Here is a 17680-nt window from a genome sequence, read left to right as displayed (position 1 = left end):
CTTAAACCGTAAAAGTTCAAGGGTCATGGGTTCAATTCCCAATGTAAGTCGCTTTGGATAAAAGCATCCACTAAATGCATAAATGCACATGTACAGATAAACCAATAAAGTGTCAGCACAGTATGTTGTGCATCCCTATTGTGCTGACAAACCGCCTGGGAGCTCCTCAGTGGTGAAACTCCTCCTCCTTCAATTAGTGGAGAACCAGGTGGAACAAATCTGAGGCAATCTGAGCGTGCCAGTACCTGGCTCTGTTGTTGTCTTTAGACCACAGTGAAAGGAGCATTTATAGCACCACTAGACCAAGGAAACTTCATCTTTGTCATCAAGGTGACTGTGCAAAACCAAGCCTTCCACAAAACAGTGAAGGACAGCCGGTAAGCGCCATATTGGCCATGTTTGGCTAGACTGAATTAAGCAGTGCAGTGCTAATGATACTCTGGAAAATGCAGACTCTGAACTCTTTTTGACTTTGGGAGGACTTTTGCAGTGGTGTTTGTAACTTCAAATGTTGTTTGTGGGGTATAAAGGGAAAGTAAGAAAAGCCAAATTTATTGTTTGACAAAGAATGTGTTTAAAATGGTTAAAAGTAATTTAAACTTTGTAGAAATCTTAATAAACCATGTTCTTAATTCAGTTAAAAATGTAAGGCTAAAAAGTATGGAAACACAGTTTGGCTAAAAATATAATGAGATCTATTAATTAACCTAAATATTAAACCAATGGAAGGTAAAACTACTGATTAGAATAAAAAATGGAAACCTTGTAATAGCAGTAATGTGTTTATCTGAGGTGAATGTGAATAATTTTGTTTATTTGATATGGCTGTCAACTCAAATAATGATCTTGTATTTGTCATCTCTCTTTTGAGGTTTTTCACCTGTTTACTGCCCATCAAAGAATGGTAAATAAAAGACAAACAACTGGTCCCATGGCTGTTTATTGAGTGAAATCCAGTTAAGATCTTCATGTGGAGGGCCTGTCCTTTTCAAGTGGGGAATTGCACAAGAAATAAATCACAACTTGACACCTATTCCTTAATCATTTTGTATTCTATTAAAAAAAAAAACTGTTTGGGAGTGACGTGTTGAGAAAAACAAACAGTGATAGAATTTCTGTTTTCAATTCACTATTTTTTAAACTTGCCATTTAAATTATTTTAAAGAAGCTGGTGACCAAAAAGCCAACAAATTGTATCCTAAGAAAAGAAAGAAAGAAAGATAAACTGCAACACTGTGTGGCAACCCAACCCCTTCATCTACATATGGTTGTCTTTACCTGTTGCTGTTCTGAAGTGGAGCTCCATCTTTGCTCCAGGAGAGGTTTGGAGGTGGCAATCCCTGTGCAGGACACATCAGCGTGAGGCTGTGGGTAGCATTTGTTAGGTAAGCGGTCCTGCCTACATGGATGCGGAGATCCCTCTGGAAGCTCATGGCAGATCCATGATGCTTTTGTCGAACAATAACCGCTCGACTGCCTTTTTTCGGCGTCTTTCCCTCAGACAGTTCAGAAGTGTTTGGCGTCTTATCTAAATGATTGCCCATCGTAGTGCTTTCCTCGGTAGGTGCCCCTTGCCCTGCGGTTGCCAGATCCTCCATAAGTTTGCCAATCAGGTGCAACGCCATTTCATCCGTCACATCTCCGCTCTCGGCCAGCTGACTGATGTTCTTCACGAGCTCCTCGAACTGTGCAGGATCAAGGACAAAGGCTCCCGCGTGGCTCCTGGTGGCTGAAGCCAAAGCGTAGTTTCCTAAAGCAAGAGTATCCCAGAGTTCCTTAGGCTGGCCATCGTCGTCTCGGTAGAACTCGTTTTTTTGCATCCAGCTTGGGAGAGATTTTGAAGCCTTCTTTCCAGGTGGAAACCCCTCATGGCACTTTGAACCAACATAACCTCCTTCTTTATTGAGGTATGGATGAAAGCTCCTACTTCCTTCAGGATGTTCCAGGAGCCTATTATTGTATCCGATCAGCTTCAGGATGAATATGTCCGAATCTTGGTTGGCCCAGCAGCGGTACAGTCCGATATCTTCAGCCTCCAGGTTGTAGATCCTCAAAGCGCCAGATCTGGTGATGCTCAGACGTTTGGAGCTGGTCAGATCACTCCCATCCTTCTCCCAGCGGACCTGAGCTTTAGGGAAATGCCGAACGGGACACTTGATAACGACGGAGGTCTTGGGAAGAAGGTAGGCTCGTCCTCCGATGGTAAAACTGAGGCGTTTTTCTTGTCTGGTCTGGATGTAGATGCGTTTCAGGCCCATGACCTGAGGGCAACGTTTTTTGGAGTGCTTGTGCCCTGCGGAGAGAGATGGAAGAAGCTGAAGCGGTTCAAACATCGATTAGGGCTAATTATTTTAGTTTCGCGTGAGGTTATGAACGCTCTAGAAACCCCCAAATAATCTCAGCAGTTCAGACTCTTGATTTTGAGCCCAATTAAGTCAAATCACACAGGAAAAAAGGACTTTGGAAAGTTTAGGTGAAAGAGCAAAAACCATGAGGGCACAATGTAAATGCGTTCTCCGCTTGAAGACTGATCTGCTATGGAACGTCCCTTCATACCGTAGGACCTTATCAAGATATACAAACCGATAAACCCAATTCAGCTCGAAACATTATCAAGGCTGGTCTCTCTGCACCACAGTGTTAAGCTATAATCTGAAAGCATCTCAAAGTGGTTCTAGAAGTTTCATATGTTCACATATATGACCACAGAGAGTTCATTGGTTCATAGGTATCATGAGAATAATAATAACATGCTAAGTGATACCTACAGAACTCTGCTTTTTATTTGAGACACTTGAGATGAAACCCAAGTAGGATTGTGCTGTTACTACAGCTCAAAACATCAGGGAGTCCCAAAATCTTATGAAATGTCCCTATTGTTGCTATTAGAATGCATGGAGACCATAGTGAGAGCAAGATCAAATAGAGGTCAGTTCTAAGTTAAATTACAACCATAATTGAACACAACCATAAACACAAAATGTGCAAGAAACGCTTCACAGTGAAATATTCAGGCGTAAACTGACAAGTAAAGGATGGCTGGAAAATGGAAAGACAAGCGTAGAGTATCTTACTGCTGCATGGGCTCATACGGCAGCTCCTGATCAGGGGAGGAAGAGGAAGGTCACTGCAGGCCGACCTGTCCAGAGTGACCAGCTGACTAGAGGCCGTCTGTCTCCTACACACTGGTTCCCTCCGCTGAATGCCTTTTCCACATGTCACAGAACACTGCAAGCACATATGGACAAATACAGTACATTAAATAAACTCTATTAAAGAAAATAGCTCACACAAAACTACAATGATAACTATATTTGTGACCTTGGACCACAAAACCTTAATTGACACTTAATTTGAAAAATTGCAGATTTGAGAATTGAGATTTATACATCATTTGAACGAGGAATAAATAAGCTTTCCATTGATGTATTGTTTGTTATGATGGGACAATATTTGGCCGAGATCTGGAATCTGAGGGTGCAAAAAGTAATCAAAATATTGAGAAAATCTCCTTTAAATTTGTCCAAATGAAGTTCTTAGCAATGCATATTACTAATCAAAAATGAAGTTTTGATATATTTAAGGTAAGAAATTTACAAAATCTCCATTTTATGACAAATGATGTTTGTCATAAAAGAAAAAGCAATCATTTTGACCCATACAATGTATTTTTGGCTATTGCTACAAATATACCCCAGCGCCTTAAGAGTGGTTTTGTGGTCCAGGGTCACATTTGTGTTTACACCAGTGCACAATAAGTTTCTGTTTATTATTTAGTACGTGCTGCAGTTTTGTTATCTGCCACTTTAAATGCTCGAGCTCTTTAAAATTTGGTCGATTCTGATTGATTGGCTGTTAATGTTTTTATCATTCATCAGCTGGAGAAAATCATTCTGAAAGTGACTGAACAAGCCTGAACACCTTCAAAATATTTGAATAGGCCTACCTAAAACCTACTTTTGTATTTCTTGCGAGAAAGAAACAGAAAGATCTGATTGGAACAATATTCACTTTAGAAATATATTTACCTTTCTACCTAATTTTTTGAGCGACGAGGTGAAAAATGTATTTTTTCTAAATGTTTTTGAAAGAAGTTTCTTATGCTCACCAGAGTTGGCATTATTTGATGTAAAAATAAATAAATAAAAGCTAGTTATTAAATATTATTGCAATTTAAAATATATGTTTTATGTTTTGATATGTTGTAAAATGTCATTTATTCCCACAAAGCTGAATTTTCAGCATCAATACTCCAGTCTTCTTTTAATGCATCCTTGTTCAACAGAAATATTCATTTCATATTCATACATATATACGTACAGTATATATAACCAACCTCAAACCCTAAATGCTGACCCCAAACTTTTGAACGATAGTGTATATAATTGAAATAATACATATAAATGATTAAAATGCTTCCCAATTGTACAAAAATACTAATAAATAAACAGCTACAATAGTGACCCCAAACTTTTGAACAATAGTGTATTGAAATAACACGCATAAATAATTAAAATGCTTAACAAAAATTGTAGCATAAATAAATAAATAAATAAAATACTGACCCCAAACTTCTGAATGGTGGTGTAATTTCAACAAACTAAAAGCTAGAAAACATTACACAACTTGTAAGATCTGAAAATTGTAAACTTTGGGCATCATGCACCAGCTGTCTTTGTAAATAGTTACAATGGGGAAACTGGGCATCATACACTAAATGACTGACTAAGACACATGAAAAATGCAAACAATATGCTTTTCAAAATCGAGTCTGTGACCATCATGCACTATGTGATTTCCTATGAAATTTGTCAAGTCAAATCTGCAGACGGGTTCTGACTTTCAGCAACTAGCGTCATCTTCTCCAGATTGTAAATCAGTGCAAAAATCTGGGCAAAAATTGTGTAGTGCACTCCAGCCTTAACCCACTGTTTGTGCTGAAATATTATTTATAAAGTATTCCTTCAAGGGTGTCCGCAAATAGGTTGTGGGAACATTTTATAGGAATATATTCCCAAAGTTTAGCTTGGTTAGCAACACAAACACACCTTTGACCACTCTCCTCCTTCCAGACGTGGCAGCAGACAGTCAGGGTTGATGCAACTCCTGTGGACGTCGGGTTTGGTTCCAGCGCACTCCTCGTCCCCCAGCCTGCGGTAGCTTCCCGTAGCCAGTCTCTGTTTACAGTAAACCTTACGCCACTGAGTGCCTCTGCCACACGAATGAGAGCACTGACCCAGAGACCAAACAAACACCAACATCAACACCAACAAACCAACCAACCCTCACCACATATGCCAAAACCAGAGATAGCGCAGCATGCGAGCAAATACAACCACACGACACTTGATGGGCAGATGTTGTTTATCCAAATAAATAAAAGCCAAGTGAAGATTCAAGATCAGCTATAAATATAATTCCACATCATGTTCCATAACAAAATGTTCTCAAAAACACATGCTCAATGAAAATAACATGTCCTTTAATGTGTTTATGTGAATCTCTGGTACCTTCTGCTGTTTTTATTAAATAAGAAAATTTATGCAAAACTCTCTCCTTGCTGTCTAAATTTTAGATTTTAAAGTGGTTTCTTTGTCATTTTCATCAAACAAAAATAGATGAATCCAGCACACTGCTATAGCTTGCAAATCATATTTTAATTAGGCTTGGCATATTTAAATCCAATGTGGATTAATGAAATTAACTAAAATAAAAAAAATATTTCATAATAATCACAATCACAAGTTATTAATTTAGTCAGATTGAATTAGTTAAAAAACGGGGAATGTGGCCTATGAAAACTCAAACAGAAAGAGATTTTGTTCAGTCTTAAAAGGATTCCAAAATGAATGAATAAATAAATAAATCTTTAGACTTTTTTTTTTTTTTTCAAGGACATGCGATATTATTTATATTTTGACTTTTGTCAGATTTTGTCAAATGACTAACCTGCTGCCACTCCTCAGCCTCCCAGGCTGGTGGACAGGCCACCTGGCTGCAGGCCTGCAGTTCTGGAGGTCTTCTCTCCACACACTCTACGCTGGACACAGATTCAGTGCGGTTTCCCGCCACAGACCTCACACAGGACACACTGCGCGTCTGCAGCCCCACGCCACACGACACAGAACACGGGTTCCAAACGCTCACCTCCCATCTGAAGAAATCACACCAACCATTTCAAATTAATGTGACATACAGGATATTCAGTGAAAATAGGGAAAGATGAACTTTTCCCCCTCTAGGAATTGTTTGGATCATGAAAAGTAGATATTTTACACCACAGCGAAGTCAGAACGGAATGTAAGTTTGGAGTGGATTGAGGAGGTCCAGCTCTATTTACTCATACAAGCCTGAAAATAGCTATTTAGCAAGTGGTTGATGACTGATATTTTAATATAATTTATATATTATATTTATTATTATTTATTAATACTATTTAATTTTTATATTTTGAGTTTTTCATTTAATAATGTTTAATAATTTCAGTTTGAGTTTTTAATTTAATTTAAATATTGTATTTAATTTTAATTTGTATTTTTATGTGCTTTAGTCATTTTTAAATAGCTTTATTTTTCTTTTAGTACTTATTTCAGATAGTTGCCTTGACAACATACATACTACATATATACATATATATATATATATATATATATATATATATTGACCAAAAGTCCGAGTAGACTAAGTGACGTCAGACGAAAGTAAAGTTGTTTCAGATGTTGGCCAATGTATCACTTGATTTATTAGATAAGTTATAATAATATAAAAAGAATATAAAATAATAGATTCTAAAGGCAAATATTTTCTTTTGAATAACAAGCACTGAGAAGTCATGCACAATAAGACCAGGAACATTAAGAAAGTAAATCATTTAATACAAAATGCCAACAATAATCCTTACCCCAATAATCTATATGTTTATGATTTAACTGAATATTTTTGTATATATATTGTATAGTAATGCAAAACATAAAGTGACATTGCCATAGTCTTTGAACTTTATTATCCCTGGCATTCCTAGACAATCATAATGGGAAAGATCCATATGAAGGCGATCATATGGCTTAAAAACTAGACATTTCGAATTCAAACAATTCTGCCCATATAATCGGAGATAACAATCAAGCTTTTGTCCATAAGCGTATGAACTATTGTAATATTCTGAGCCACAGTATACAAAAAGCCACATGAAAGATATCGGCTCCAGTAAAATAATTTATTCCATAATGCACCGCACTAAAAATCCGGCTGTCCTGCTTTTGTTGGCAAATGGTCAGTTAACAGGAAATCACATTATTTTCATCACATGTCCTTATTTTCAGAGCGGCCTGACAGCCTGCTAAGATTAAATCTGAGTTTGCTCTTTGAACATAATCTAAGCCAGTGGTTCAATTTTAGCTCCTTGTTAAGGAGCCGGATGAATTATAATGTAGTTTTTTGCACACAATATCTTTCCATGACAAACGCAATCGGTGTTAGAAGAATTAATTAGTGGCTTCTGCTAAGACAAGCATCACTGTATTATTATTATTGTGCATAATTATGGTTAAATAGGATTGTGCTATTACATTTTTTAAAAGAACAGACTTGTGAACAGATTTTTGCCCGACAGACGGTAAGCTGTTGAAAAAATACCATAGACTTATCACAATAAGATCACAATATCACACACTAATATCTGGTTACAGCACCTTACCAATTAATCAAATAAAGTATTTATTTTCAAGGCTGTTCTTTACACAAAGTGATTGTAAAACGTTTTGTGTGCTTTTTAGACCTTCACAATCGTTGTCAAATTGTCTTTATATTCAAAAAAACTTCTTAAATTTCTTATTTTGTCTTCCAAGTAAAAAATAACAGCATACAGGTTTGCAATGATAAATAAATAATGTCAGAATGTCTTTTTTTTGGGGCAAACTATTCATTTAAGCAATACATGTGGAACTAGTGACTCAACAAAGATGATGAAGGAATATTATTTCATTCTTTTCATCATTATAATGAATATTCACAAAGCATTGTTTATTTACTCATCGTTTAGTTCACTATTCTTACTATCTAAACGTCTGGGTCAGGAAGATTTTATTTTTTTTAAATAATTAAATACTTTTATTCAGTAAGGATGCATTAAATTAATCAAAAGTGAGAGTAAAGACATTTACAATTATACAAAAGATTTCCATTTCAAATAAATGCTATTCTTTTGAAATTTGTTTTAATCAAATAAATATTGAATATATATTATGTGTATACACAGTGTGTGTGTATATACATATATTTTTAAAACTGATTATTTAATTTAATTTATGCATGAATAAAAGATCCTAGCAAAAAATGCAGACACCACAGCACTTTCTCATAAAGGGAGGAATTAGCTTATAAAATAATTAGCTTATAGTTATCCTGAAAGAGTGTAAATTGTTTAAGCAAAAGATACATTTTTCTATAGTAATTTCTTGCAGTGTTGTTTTTGACTGTACCTCGGAGGACATGGCTGAGGGTTACAGATGCGCAGCGAGGAGAGCAGCGCTTTGGAGCCATTGCAGAGTGTGTCATCAACAATTTCCTTCTTCAAGGTGCTCACACACCTGACAACAGCCATCTGTTTGCCTGCAAAACAACACTGTGAGGAACAAGGCTTTTGGCAGAGGAGTATTTCAATATGTATTTTGTAGCCCAGGCTGATCACTATCAGCTCTCTTAGCAATTTTAGATGTCATGCCAATTTCATCTCATCTGGAAAGCTGTTCATGAAAAAATCTAAATCAGTTCTTTTGCTGTAGAAAACTGTTGATCAAAGCTGTTTGGGCAGTAAATGCATTAGAGCGGTTGTTTTCTCTAATGGCTTTCATGGAGACTCACCAACAGCACATGAAGCAGAGCAGGGAGTGAAGCCCATGTTTTCCCAAACGTAGCCGTGCTGATCAGGGATCTCATGGGCCCTCAAGGGCCTCCAGGATGAGTCTGGAGATGCTAAACAGGGACCTGAATCACAGGTCCTTTGTAAGAAAGGCTTGTCCTTGACACACTCTTCATCAGGTAGTTCGACTTCAGCTTGAGTGAAAGACAGCAGCACTTTACATTTCACCTGACGCATTTGAACGCCCAGACCACAAGAAACACTGCAGGATGACCACGGTCCTGGGATGAACCTGCTCACACACAAAAAAATTGCATTATGAATCGGAGTACATTTTAAAGATAGGCAACTTTCACAACCCGTATGCATAGATCCAAAAAAAATAATATATGTTTGTTGTTTTGCTATTGCATTGTCCTCACTAACTGCACACAGAGGCAAGATTAGTCAAGTCAGAAAAATCTGTCAATCTAATTAGTGAAATATAAAATAATTTCTAATAATAAAGTATTTTATATAAATGTTACATTAAAATCATTACATAACAATTATACACACACAGTACATATATAAATTATTTAAAATGCATCATATTATGATATAATAAAGAATAGCAATTTTAGATAAAGTTATACAATTATATATGTTTGATATGTTTCACTATTTCTATATTTCTATCTACCCATATTGCTGTGAGGGAAAAGTGAAACGTGAAGACTGTTAAACTTGAAACACTGGCTTTAATCCTTTCTGTAACAATAAACCCAAGTACTAGCTATAATAGCTATAATAACAATGAAAACAAAATAGATTTTACAATACAATACAGGTTTCTACTGTTAAATATAGCATTAACATGGACCAAAAGACTTTGATATTTAGGAGTCAACCGCACTCAGAATAAGCATGATCGTAAAAATAGATGTGGCAAAGTCTCCTAATGAACCACAGAATGATTTTTCCATATTTCTGGAGAGAGGAAAATTACACTTTTGGAAAATATTGCTGGAATTCATAGCTCGCATGATCTGTGCATAATTGGATTCAGGAATAAAAGCACATGTTCTTTACCACCAATGCAATAAACCCGAGAAGAACATGCTTTTGCCGACTCATGCTTTTCAGAACTTGTGTACATTTCTTGCTGTTATGTCATTAAATGCAACTAAAAAACACATGAAACACTAGTGATCTGTAAAAATATTTAAGTATTGTGGAAATGCGCTCACCCGGAGTGGGTGTCAATGCACACCTTACGCCGCCCACTGTCTAAACACTTTCCAGGCTTAAGGGATTAAAGTTTATGAGATCTGTAATTCCCCATAAACCCCAAACATGTCATGTTTGGACTAATGTAGGGGTGTCATTCAGGGAATATTATGATGTCAGAACTCCTCATGTGATTGAGAAAATGGAGAAAACTGGACGTGCACGAGTATGAGTGTTAATATTTCACATTACATTGAATTTGATTAGTCTTTTAATTATTATATTATATACATACATACACACACACACACACACACTTATATATATTCCAGATTTTTTTTAAATGGTAACTCAAATATAACAAATATATAAATAAATGCTAACTCAAATCTAATAAAAAAAAATAAAAAAAGTGAAAATATAAAAACAAATATACACTTATGCTCACTATAGCACCCCTTGTGGCAACACTGAGAATGCAACTGTATTCTGTACTCTGAAATTTCAAAATGCAAAAAACACATTAAATTAAGCTTTCGTAATTAGACGTATTGTCATTGATGTGCTTAAAGGGATAGTTCACCCAAAAATAAAAATTCTGTCATTAATTACTCATCCTGATGCCGTTCCAAACCCGTAAGACCTTCGTTCATCTTCGGAACATAAATTAAGATATGTTTGATGAAATCTGAGCGCTCTCTGACCCTCCATAGACAGCAATGCAACTATCACGTTCAAGGCCCAGCAAGGTAGTAAGGATATCATTGAAATAGTCCACGTGACATCAGTGGTTAAACATAAATTTTATGAAGCTACAAGAAAAATTTTTTGCACAAAGAAAATCAAAATAAAGACTTCATTCAACAATTTCTTCTCTTTCATGTCAGTCTTCGACGCCCGTTCACAAAAGTACCACAACGCCACTATTTTAACTATGTCCTTACGACCTTTCTGGGCCTTGAACATGGTAGTTGCACTACTGTATATGCAGGGTCAGAAAGCTCTTGGATTCTATCAAAAATATCTTAATTTGTGTTCCAAAGATGAACGAAGGTCTTGTGGGTTTGGAATGACATGGGAGTGAGTAATTAATGACAGAATTTTCATTATTGGGTGAACTATCCCTTTAATGTATGTTTTGGGCCTGTGATTATATGTGGGTGCATCTACGAGGCTGATGATACACAGATTTCTACTGATACAAATACAAATACAGATACAAATTTCTATCTGGATATTTTAGATAAGTCGTGGGTCCTGTATCTCACCTGGTTGCCCATTGACGGCAACATTTGCTCAAAAAGTTGCCCTGTGTATCATCAGCCTGAGAGCGTGTATATCAGTGAGAGGATTCTAATCTCAGGATTAGAGTTCAGGAACACGACAGGTCTGAGTGGAGGTTCCTTCCTCAGTATGTCTCCTCCGCTTTTATCAAAGCAGGGATAAGATGTGGCGTGAGACTCCACAACTACATCCAACCCACATAATCCGCCCACCCAAATCACAGAGGCAAGCCTCCAGCCGTGAATTCCACAGCAAAGTGGACTGGGCTCTCTATAAGATAGGGCTGAGTACCGAGCCCTGCTGCACGCCACCTTAGATCACCCTAAATTTAGTTACTGGAGCAACGGAGCAGAACGCAAAAGAAGTGTTGCTATCGTTGAGTGATATCCTCCACTCAAGAGTGTAATTCAAGAAGGGTTTGCAGACAAACAGTAGATCTTAACCGCCCAAATGCATGTATACGAACTGAAGCATTCTTCAATGGCTCTTCTGTAAACTCTTAAAAACTTTCACCCCTCATTCTTCTCGTTTTATGAGTCTCTTTGATAGATGCCTTTGGTAGACCGTAGGGAACAGTGGCAGTCTAAATGTTGGCAGCCCGCAGTTTGCGGCTTTAAGTGGGGGTAGTGGGGGTTCATCAAGCTCCCCTGCCAACTATTAACAGGAGTATCATTTCAGAGACAGGGAGGGGGAATAACTCTAATAATACCACAACAGGGGGTGAGAGTGGCCCATGGAGCCTTGTTGAAGTAATGAAAGGAAACTGGACACACAGAGGTCAGAACGCAGACATGCTCAACTCTGGTTTCAGTGGCCGTTTTATTCGGCTGAAGAACCAGCTAATGAAGCCTGATTCTTGTCCAGTTCTGGTTGAACAGAGTGGGGTGAAATGTATTTTTACTGCTGCTGTGTAAAAAGAACACTCCCAGCATGAAGTCACCAGAAATCTTGAGTAACAGGTGAAAGAATTCATCTCTACAGGTTGAGAATATTTCTGAATGAAAAAATACATGACTGTATTCAGTTGCAATGCACAGAATGTGGTGAGACTGTCTTGGGATACCTGAGGATTCACGGTTCAGTGGATTATTGGTTATAAAAGGGAAAAGACTGATTTATATGTTTATTCAGACACTTGTAGCTAAGCCCAGACGGAATCTGCAGACATTTTCCGTATTTTCTGGAAAAGTCTGCAGAATTATGCAGAAAGGATTTGTCTTAAAATGTGTTAAATGGAACTAAAAGTATACTAGTATACTATATATGGTTGTCATAGCTGAAAGCAAAATCAAATTAACCAAAATAACAAAAACATTTGCTGATCTTTAGTTACAAATCTTTCGTAGGAACCTCCAGTTCAATGTGAGCTTGCCTGTAACTAACCGAAAGCTAAGGATGAAGCCAATACTGAATCCTTGGAATCATTGTCTGCTGGATAAACTCACACAAAGATATTGGACAAGTTTAGTTTACAATAAATCAGAGGAGAGGTAATGTTTATCTACATGACATCATGAAATCTTATGGCCTCATAGTCAAATGACCTAGAAATTCTCAGTAGTGAGTGAAAGGTAGGGCTGAAAGATACAGCTAAAATATTCAACAATGCGGATATTTTTCAGTCTTTTGATAATATTAAAAAATAAAAAAATATATGTTTTATGCACAAACATTTGATAAATTAACAAAATATCTCTAACACTTTTTTGCCACTAAAATATATTTTTTAAAATGCATCATTATTCAAAACCTTGAGGTCATGTTTTAAATATAAATATATATGTGGACCACGGCTTCCATAGAAGACAAAAAAGAAAAAAAACGTACAACTGTTCAACATTTGTGAAGGATCATGTGACACTGAAGACTGGAGTAATGATGCTGAAAATGTAGCTTTGAATCGCAGGACTAAATTACATTTTAAAATACATTCAAATATAAAACAATTATTTGAAATTGTAAAAACTTTTCACAATATTACAGTTTTACTGTATATTAATCAAACAAATGCAGCCTTGGTGAGCATAAGATACGTCTTTCAAAGGTATAAAACTCACTGGGCTTGTCTAAAATGCTCTCATACTTGCAAAATGCCATGCTTTTTAGGAATTTTAATGGCCAAATTAAAAGTGAATTAAATTTATGACAATATTTAAAATTGTTTAATTTTATATTGTCAAACCAGCATAATTGTTTTGTAAATATTCACCCATGACTATTGCCCAATCCTAGAGAAAGGCAGCAATGAAATGTTAGCGTGACTACATAATGTACAATATAACGAAAAAAAAAAAAACTCACGTTGGATCTTCCAAGGCTACTTTGGTTTCTTCCAGCTCTTGAGCCTGTTTCAACCAGGGCAGCTTGGCTTCAACAGGTTGGCTCTCTGAAAAAGCAACAAACAAACAAGCACAATATTGGACAACATTATTGTTAATTAAAAAAGTAATAATGCACCAAGTAGAGCAATTAAACCCATCTTCCTCTCTATTGACAGATAACACCAATCCTGGTCTAACTAGAACAGCAAAATATTTAAACTATACTAAAAATGCCATTTTATACAAGTATGCATTTTATGCTGATAAATGTGGCTTTGATCATGCTGCAAAACTTCCTGGTTAAGCTAGTTAAAATGCTAGCACACCAGCATCTAATACACAACAGAAATCACTCTTTGTATTGAAACTCCAGCTAACCACAGTACAGAATTTAATCTCAGATATTAAAAAAAAAAAAAAAAATTATAAAAAAATTTTGAGGTTCATAATCATAAAAAGTGCTTGGCTACATATCAGAGGCTATTAGTTGAGAGTGGTGTGGAAAAATCAATTCAAAGATCTGGGCTGATAACCAAAAGGCTGTAGGTTGAAGCTCTGTAAGTGGTGATCCGCAAACCATCACCCATTGTACTCTTGAGCAAGACGCACAACCTCAGGTTACTCCGAGGAAGACTATCAAGGTATTAAGTGGTCTGGAAACTGTTTTGGATGAAAGTGTCAGATAAAAGATGACAAAAAGATACAGTAAGCCAAGTCAGTGCGAGATCAGTGCTGAGGGACACTCACATTTCACCCACCATAAACCCTTCCTGCTACGAACATCTGTAGTACCATCAATGGGTCATACGTCTTACTGAAGGTTACAAAGCCAGCTTGAGTCCGGCCGCTTCCCCTCCAACCCCCAACCCAAACACAGCTAATAAACCTCAACATAAATCTCCATGTGACAACCAAATATTTACGCAAGCAACCATTTATTGATCTGGAACAGGATTATCACAGCTGTCGGTGACTGTGGGACAGCAGTAAAGTCTCACGGCAGAACATGCCGAGGGCTCAGGGTTTGGCTCTTCAGTCGGGGTTTCTGGGTTTCTCTGATGGCAGACGTCCTCAGATTTGGCATGCGGGACGGTCGAGATGAAATGGAGCCTCTGCCATTTCAACCCACTGAGTTTTTACAAGCATGTCAGGCTCAAGTTAAGTGTGGAATTGATTGATTCGATGAGAATTATTGGTGAAAAAAAGCGCACAGATGTTTCTGATTAGGGTTTCTTGAATTTTGGCATCACTGCGTAACTGATATTACATTTAAAGGAATACACAACTGTTCAAAAGTTTGGGGTTGGAGACATTTTTTGAAGTCTCATGCTCACCAAGGCTACAATTATTTAATCAAAAATACAGTAAAAACAGTAATATTCTGAAATAGTATTACAATTTCAAATAACTCTGTTCTATTTTAATATATTTAAAAAATTTAATTTATTCCTGTGATGCAAAGCTTGAATTTTCAGCATCTTTACTCCAGTCTTCAGTGTCACATGATCCTTCAGAAATCATTCTGATATGCTGCTCAAGAAGTATTTATTAGTATTATTAATGTTGAATACAACTGAGCTGCTTAATATTTGAGCAGAAAGCATGTCTTACTGTCACTTTAGATGAATTTAATGCATTCCTGCTGAATAAAAGGATTAATTAAAAAAAAAAAGTCTTACTCACCCCAAACATTTGAAAGGTATAGTGTACTTCACTCAAAAATTAAAATACTACTTTCTCTCATTTCATTTCAAACCTGTGCATTTGTTCAGTGTAGCACAAAGGAGAATTATAAGTTATCTTCAAGCTGCGCTTTGGGTTTGGAATGACATTATGGTGATTCAATTATGACAGAATTTTCATTTTTGGGTGAAGTATTCCTTCAATGAAAATTTGGAGGATTTAAGCAAAGCTTGTAAATGTAAAACACGTGTGAGGAGGAAAAGTGTTAGATGTCTAGATGACAAACACCTCCTGTTATGTGCCTGAACTCACAAGTCTTCTGTCTCAAATAAGGAAGCTTGATTCATGAGCAGACGGGACTATGTTTGGCATGACTTGCCATGAAAAAAAGCGCAATTTATTCATATACTCAGACAAATCACTTGAACTAATTACACAAGACTTCATGACAAGAGTGTCTTGCCAAAAAGACGTAACATTTTTAAGTGAGAAAAGACATGGTCACACGAAGAGACCCAGATGAAAAATATTATTGAACCAAGGTTGAGTTCTCAGTCATGCTTCAACTTTCTCCAAATATAGCTTTGGATACATTAAAATAGGTAAATGAAAAATAAAACAAAACAAAACAAAATAAAATAGGTTGCCAAGAATGTAGAGAAATAATGTTATGATAAAAAATAAAATAAAATTTAATAAAATAAAATACAATAAAATAAAGTGTTGACAAGAGTACAGAGCTATAATGTTAGTAAAAAAAAAAATGAGTTGACAAGTACAGAGCTATACAAATAAAAGTAAATTTGAATATTCATGTAAGAACATAAAATGCAAAAACAAGAAATGTAAAATCCCCCAAAAATCCAAATGTGTATGAATGAAGCGAAAAGAAAATGTTGTTGAAATACTTATAAATAAAATTAATAGTATTTATGAACATTGTGGATCACTGACTCATACTGAACCACTTGTTGAATTAATTTGTTTTAACATTGTCACATAAATACAAACACATTCATAGCCATAAATCCATTCAATAATAATAATAAAAATCACAATTAATTTGGCCTTTCAGAACTCATTATTCAAAATCAACAATTGCATTAACATTCGAATAGCTCTGTACTCTTTTTAATGACAATTTAATTATTTTAATTTATTTTCAGCCACTTGTTTAATTAATTTCTGATATGAAGTAGTGAACTGTATTTATTGACTAATTTTATTTTACTTCACTGGGGCTAGGGAGAACAACAGAGATCATAATGAGATTTCATTCTCATGTTTTCTCTTACGGGAAAAACGCTGAAAAAAAAAAAATGTCAGAAGTAACAGGGACCTGACAGGAAAATAAAGTGACAGACAGGAAGAAGTCTCAGGTATTAATGAACTCCACAGCAAGAAAGAGCTCTAAAACACACCGTGACTGACTCTCTATGAGCTCACGGTGTCTGTCTGCACTTATGGAGCATTTCATATTCACATCACGTTATTTCATGAGCGGGTCTGCATCACACACTCTTCTCTCCTGTCTGGCAGCTGTAGGATCTGACTGTTCCCTAATGGAGTCCGCTTTGGCTGTGTTCCAAAGTCTAGTGAGCTTCCCTGCTGCCTACATAGGCAACATCCTACACTGAGATGAAGACTCTACGCAGTCAGCAATTCTATACCTCACTCAAATACAAATTACATAAATGATAAATGTTTCTTTCCTGCAGTTCACTATATCTCAGATGGATTTTTTTCTATGCACATTATCATTATATTCTCTGTGATAGATACACGCAATGCTGCAAAATGGGGTTCCTTAAAGGGCAGCGTAATTTTATTACTAGGTTTTGGAACGGAGACTTTAAATGCCTCCCTGAAACAAATAAGTTCTAACAGCATTTTAATCATATCAATGTTTTAATGTTAGTTTTTATTAGTAGATGAATGGAGCTCAGCAGTGACTGCTCACTTTATCAGCGGCCTTGGCTCCAGATTTATTTCCAATTTATTTTCTCTGAAGGCATTTCAGAAAATTCTTCCATAAAGAGTTCAAAGACTTGAACGAAACTAATCAGCTACGATGAATCACAGTATTGCATTGTTTGATTTGTCAAAAAACCAAAGGAACTTACGAGAGAAAGAAGTCAGCACTGAATGTATATTTCACCAAGAAGGCTATCCTAGAAGGCATTGTGACAAAGTCAATGAAAAATGTTAGAGAAATATTTCAAATCATATTTGATATTTTAATTTGTTCCCTCAACAACTGTCATTTTTAAACCAAGGATTTTTAGAGTCTTTGAAAACTTTGATATATAAGGGATTCATAAAT

At 36.1% G+C, this 17680-nt stretch overlaps 1 protein-coding gene across 1 annotated transcript in view; it reads right to left on the bottom strand.

The window, feature by feature from the left end:
• LOC306884301 (ADAMTS-like protein 3) overlaps positions 1 to 17680 on the bottom strand; it is a 193257-nt gene that overhangs the window by 29586 nt on the left and 145991 nt on the right. The window contains exons 15-21 of the mRNA XM_079440043.1: positions 13655 to 13739; positions 8863 to 9152; positions 8481 to 8610; positions 5950 to 6154; positions 5049 to 5231; positions 3075 to 3228; positions 1279 to 2293 (exon numbers count right to left, since the gene is read on the bottom strand). Of these exons, the coding sequence (XP_079296169.1) occupies positions 1279 to 2293; positions 3075 to 3228; positions 5049 to 5231; positions 5950 to 6154; positions 8481 to 8610; positions 8863 to 9152; positions 13655 to 13739 (2062 nt within the window). The remainder of the gene's footprint in view (positions 1 to 1278; positions 2294 to 3074; positions 3229 to 5048; positions 5232 to 5949; positions 6155 to 8480; positions 8611 to 8862; positions 9153 to 13654; positions 13740 to 17680) is intronic.

The sequence above is a fragment of the Barbus barbus genome (assembly GCF_936440315.1).
Source record: "Barbus barbus genome assembly, chromosome: 2".
Lineage (NCBI taxonomy): Eukaryota > Metazoa > Chordata > Actinopteri > Cypriniformes > Cyprinidae > Barbus > Barbus barbus.
The sequence above is the reverse complement of the archived record's forward strand: the minus strand, read 5'-3'. Positions and strand labels throughout refer to the sequence as shown.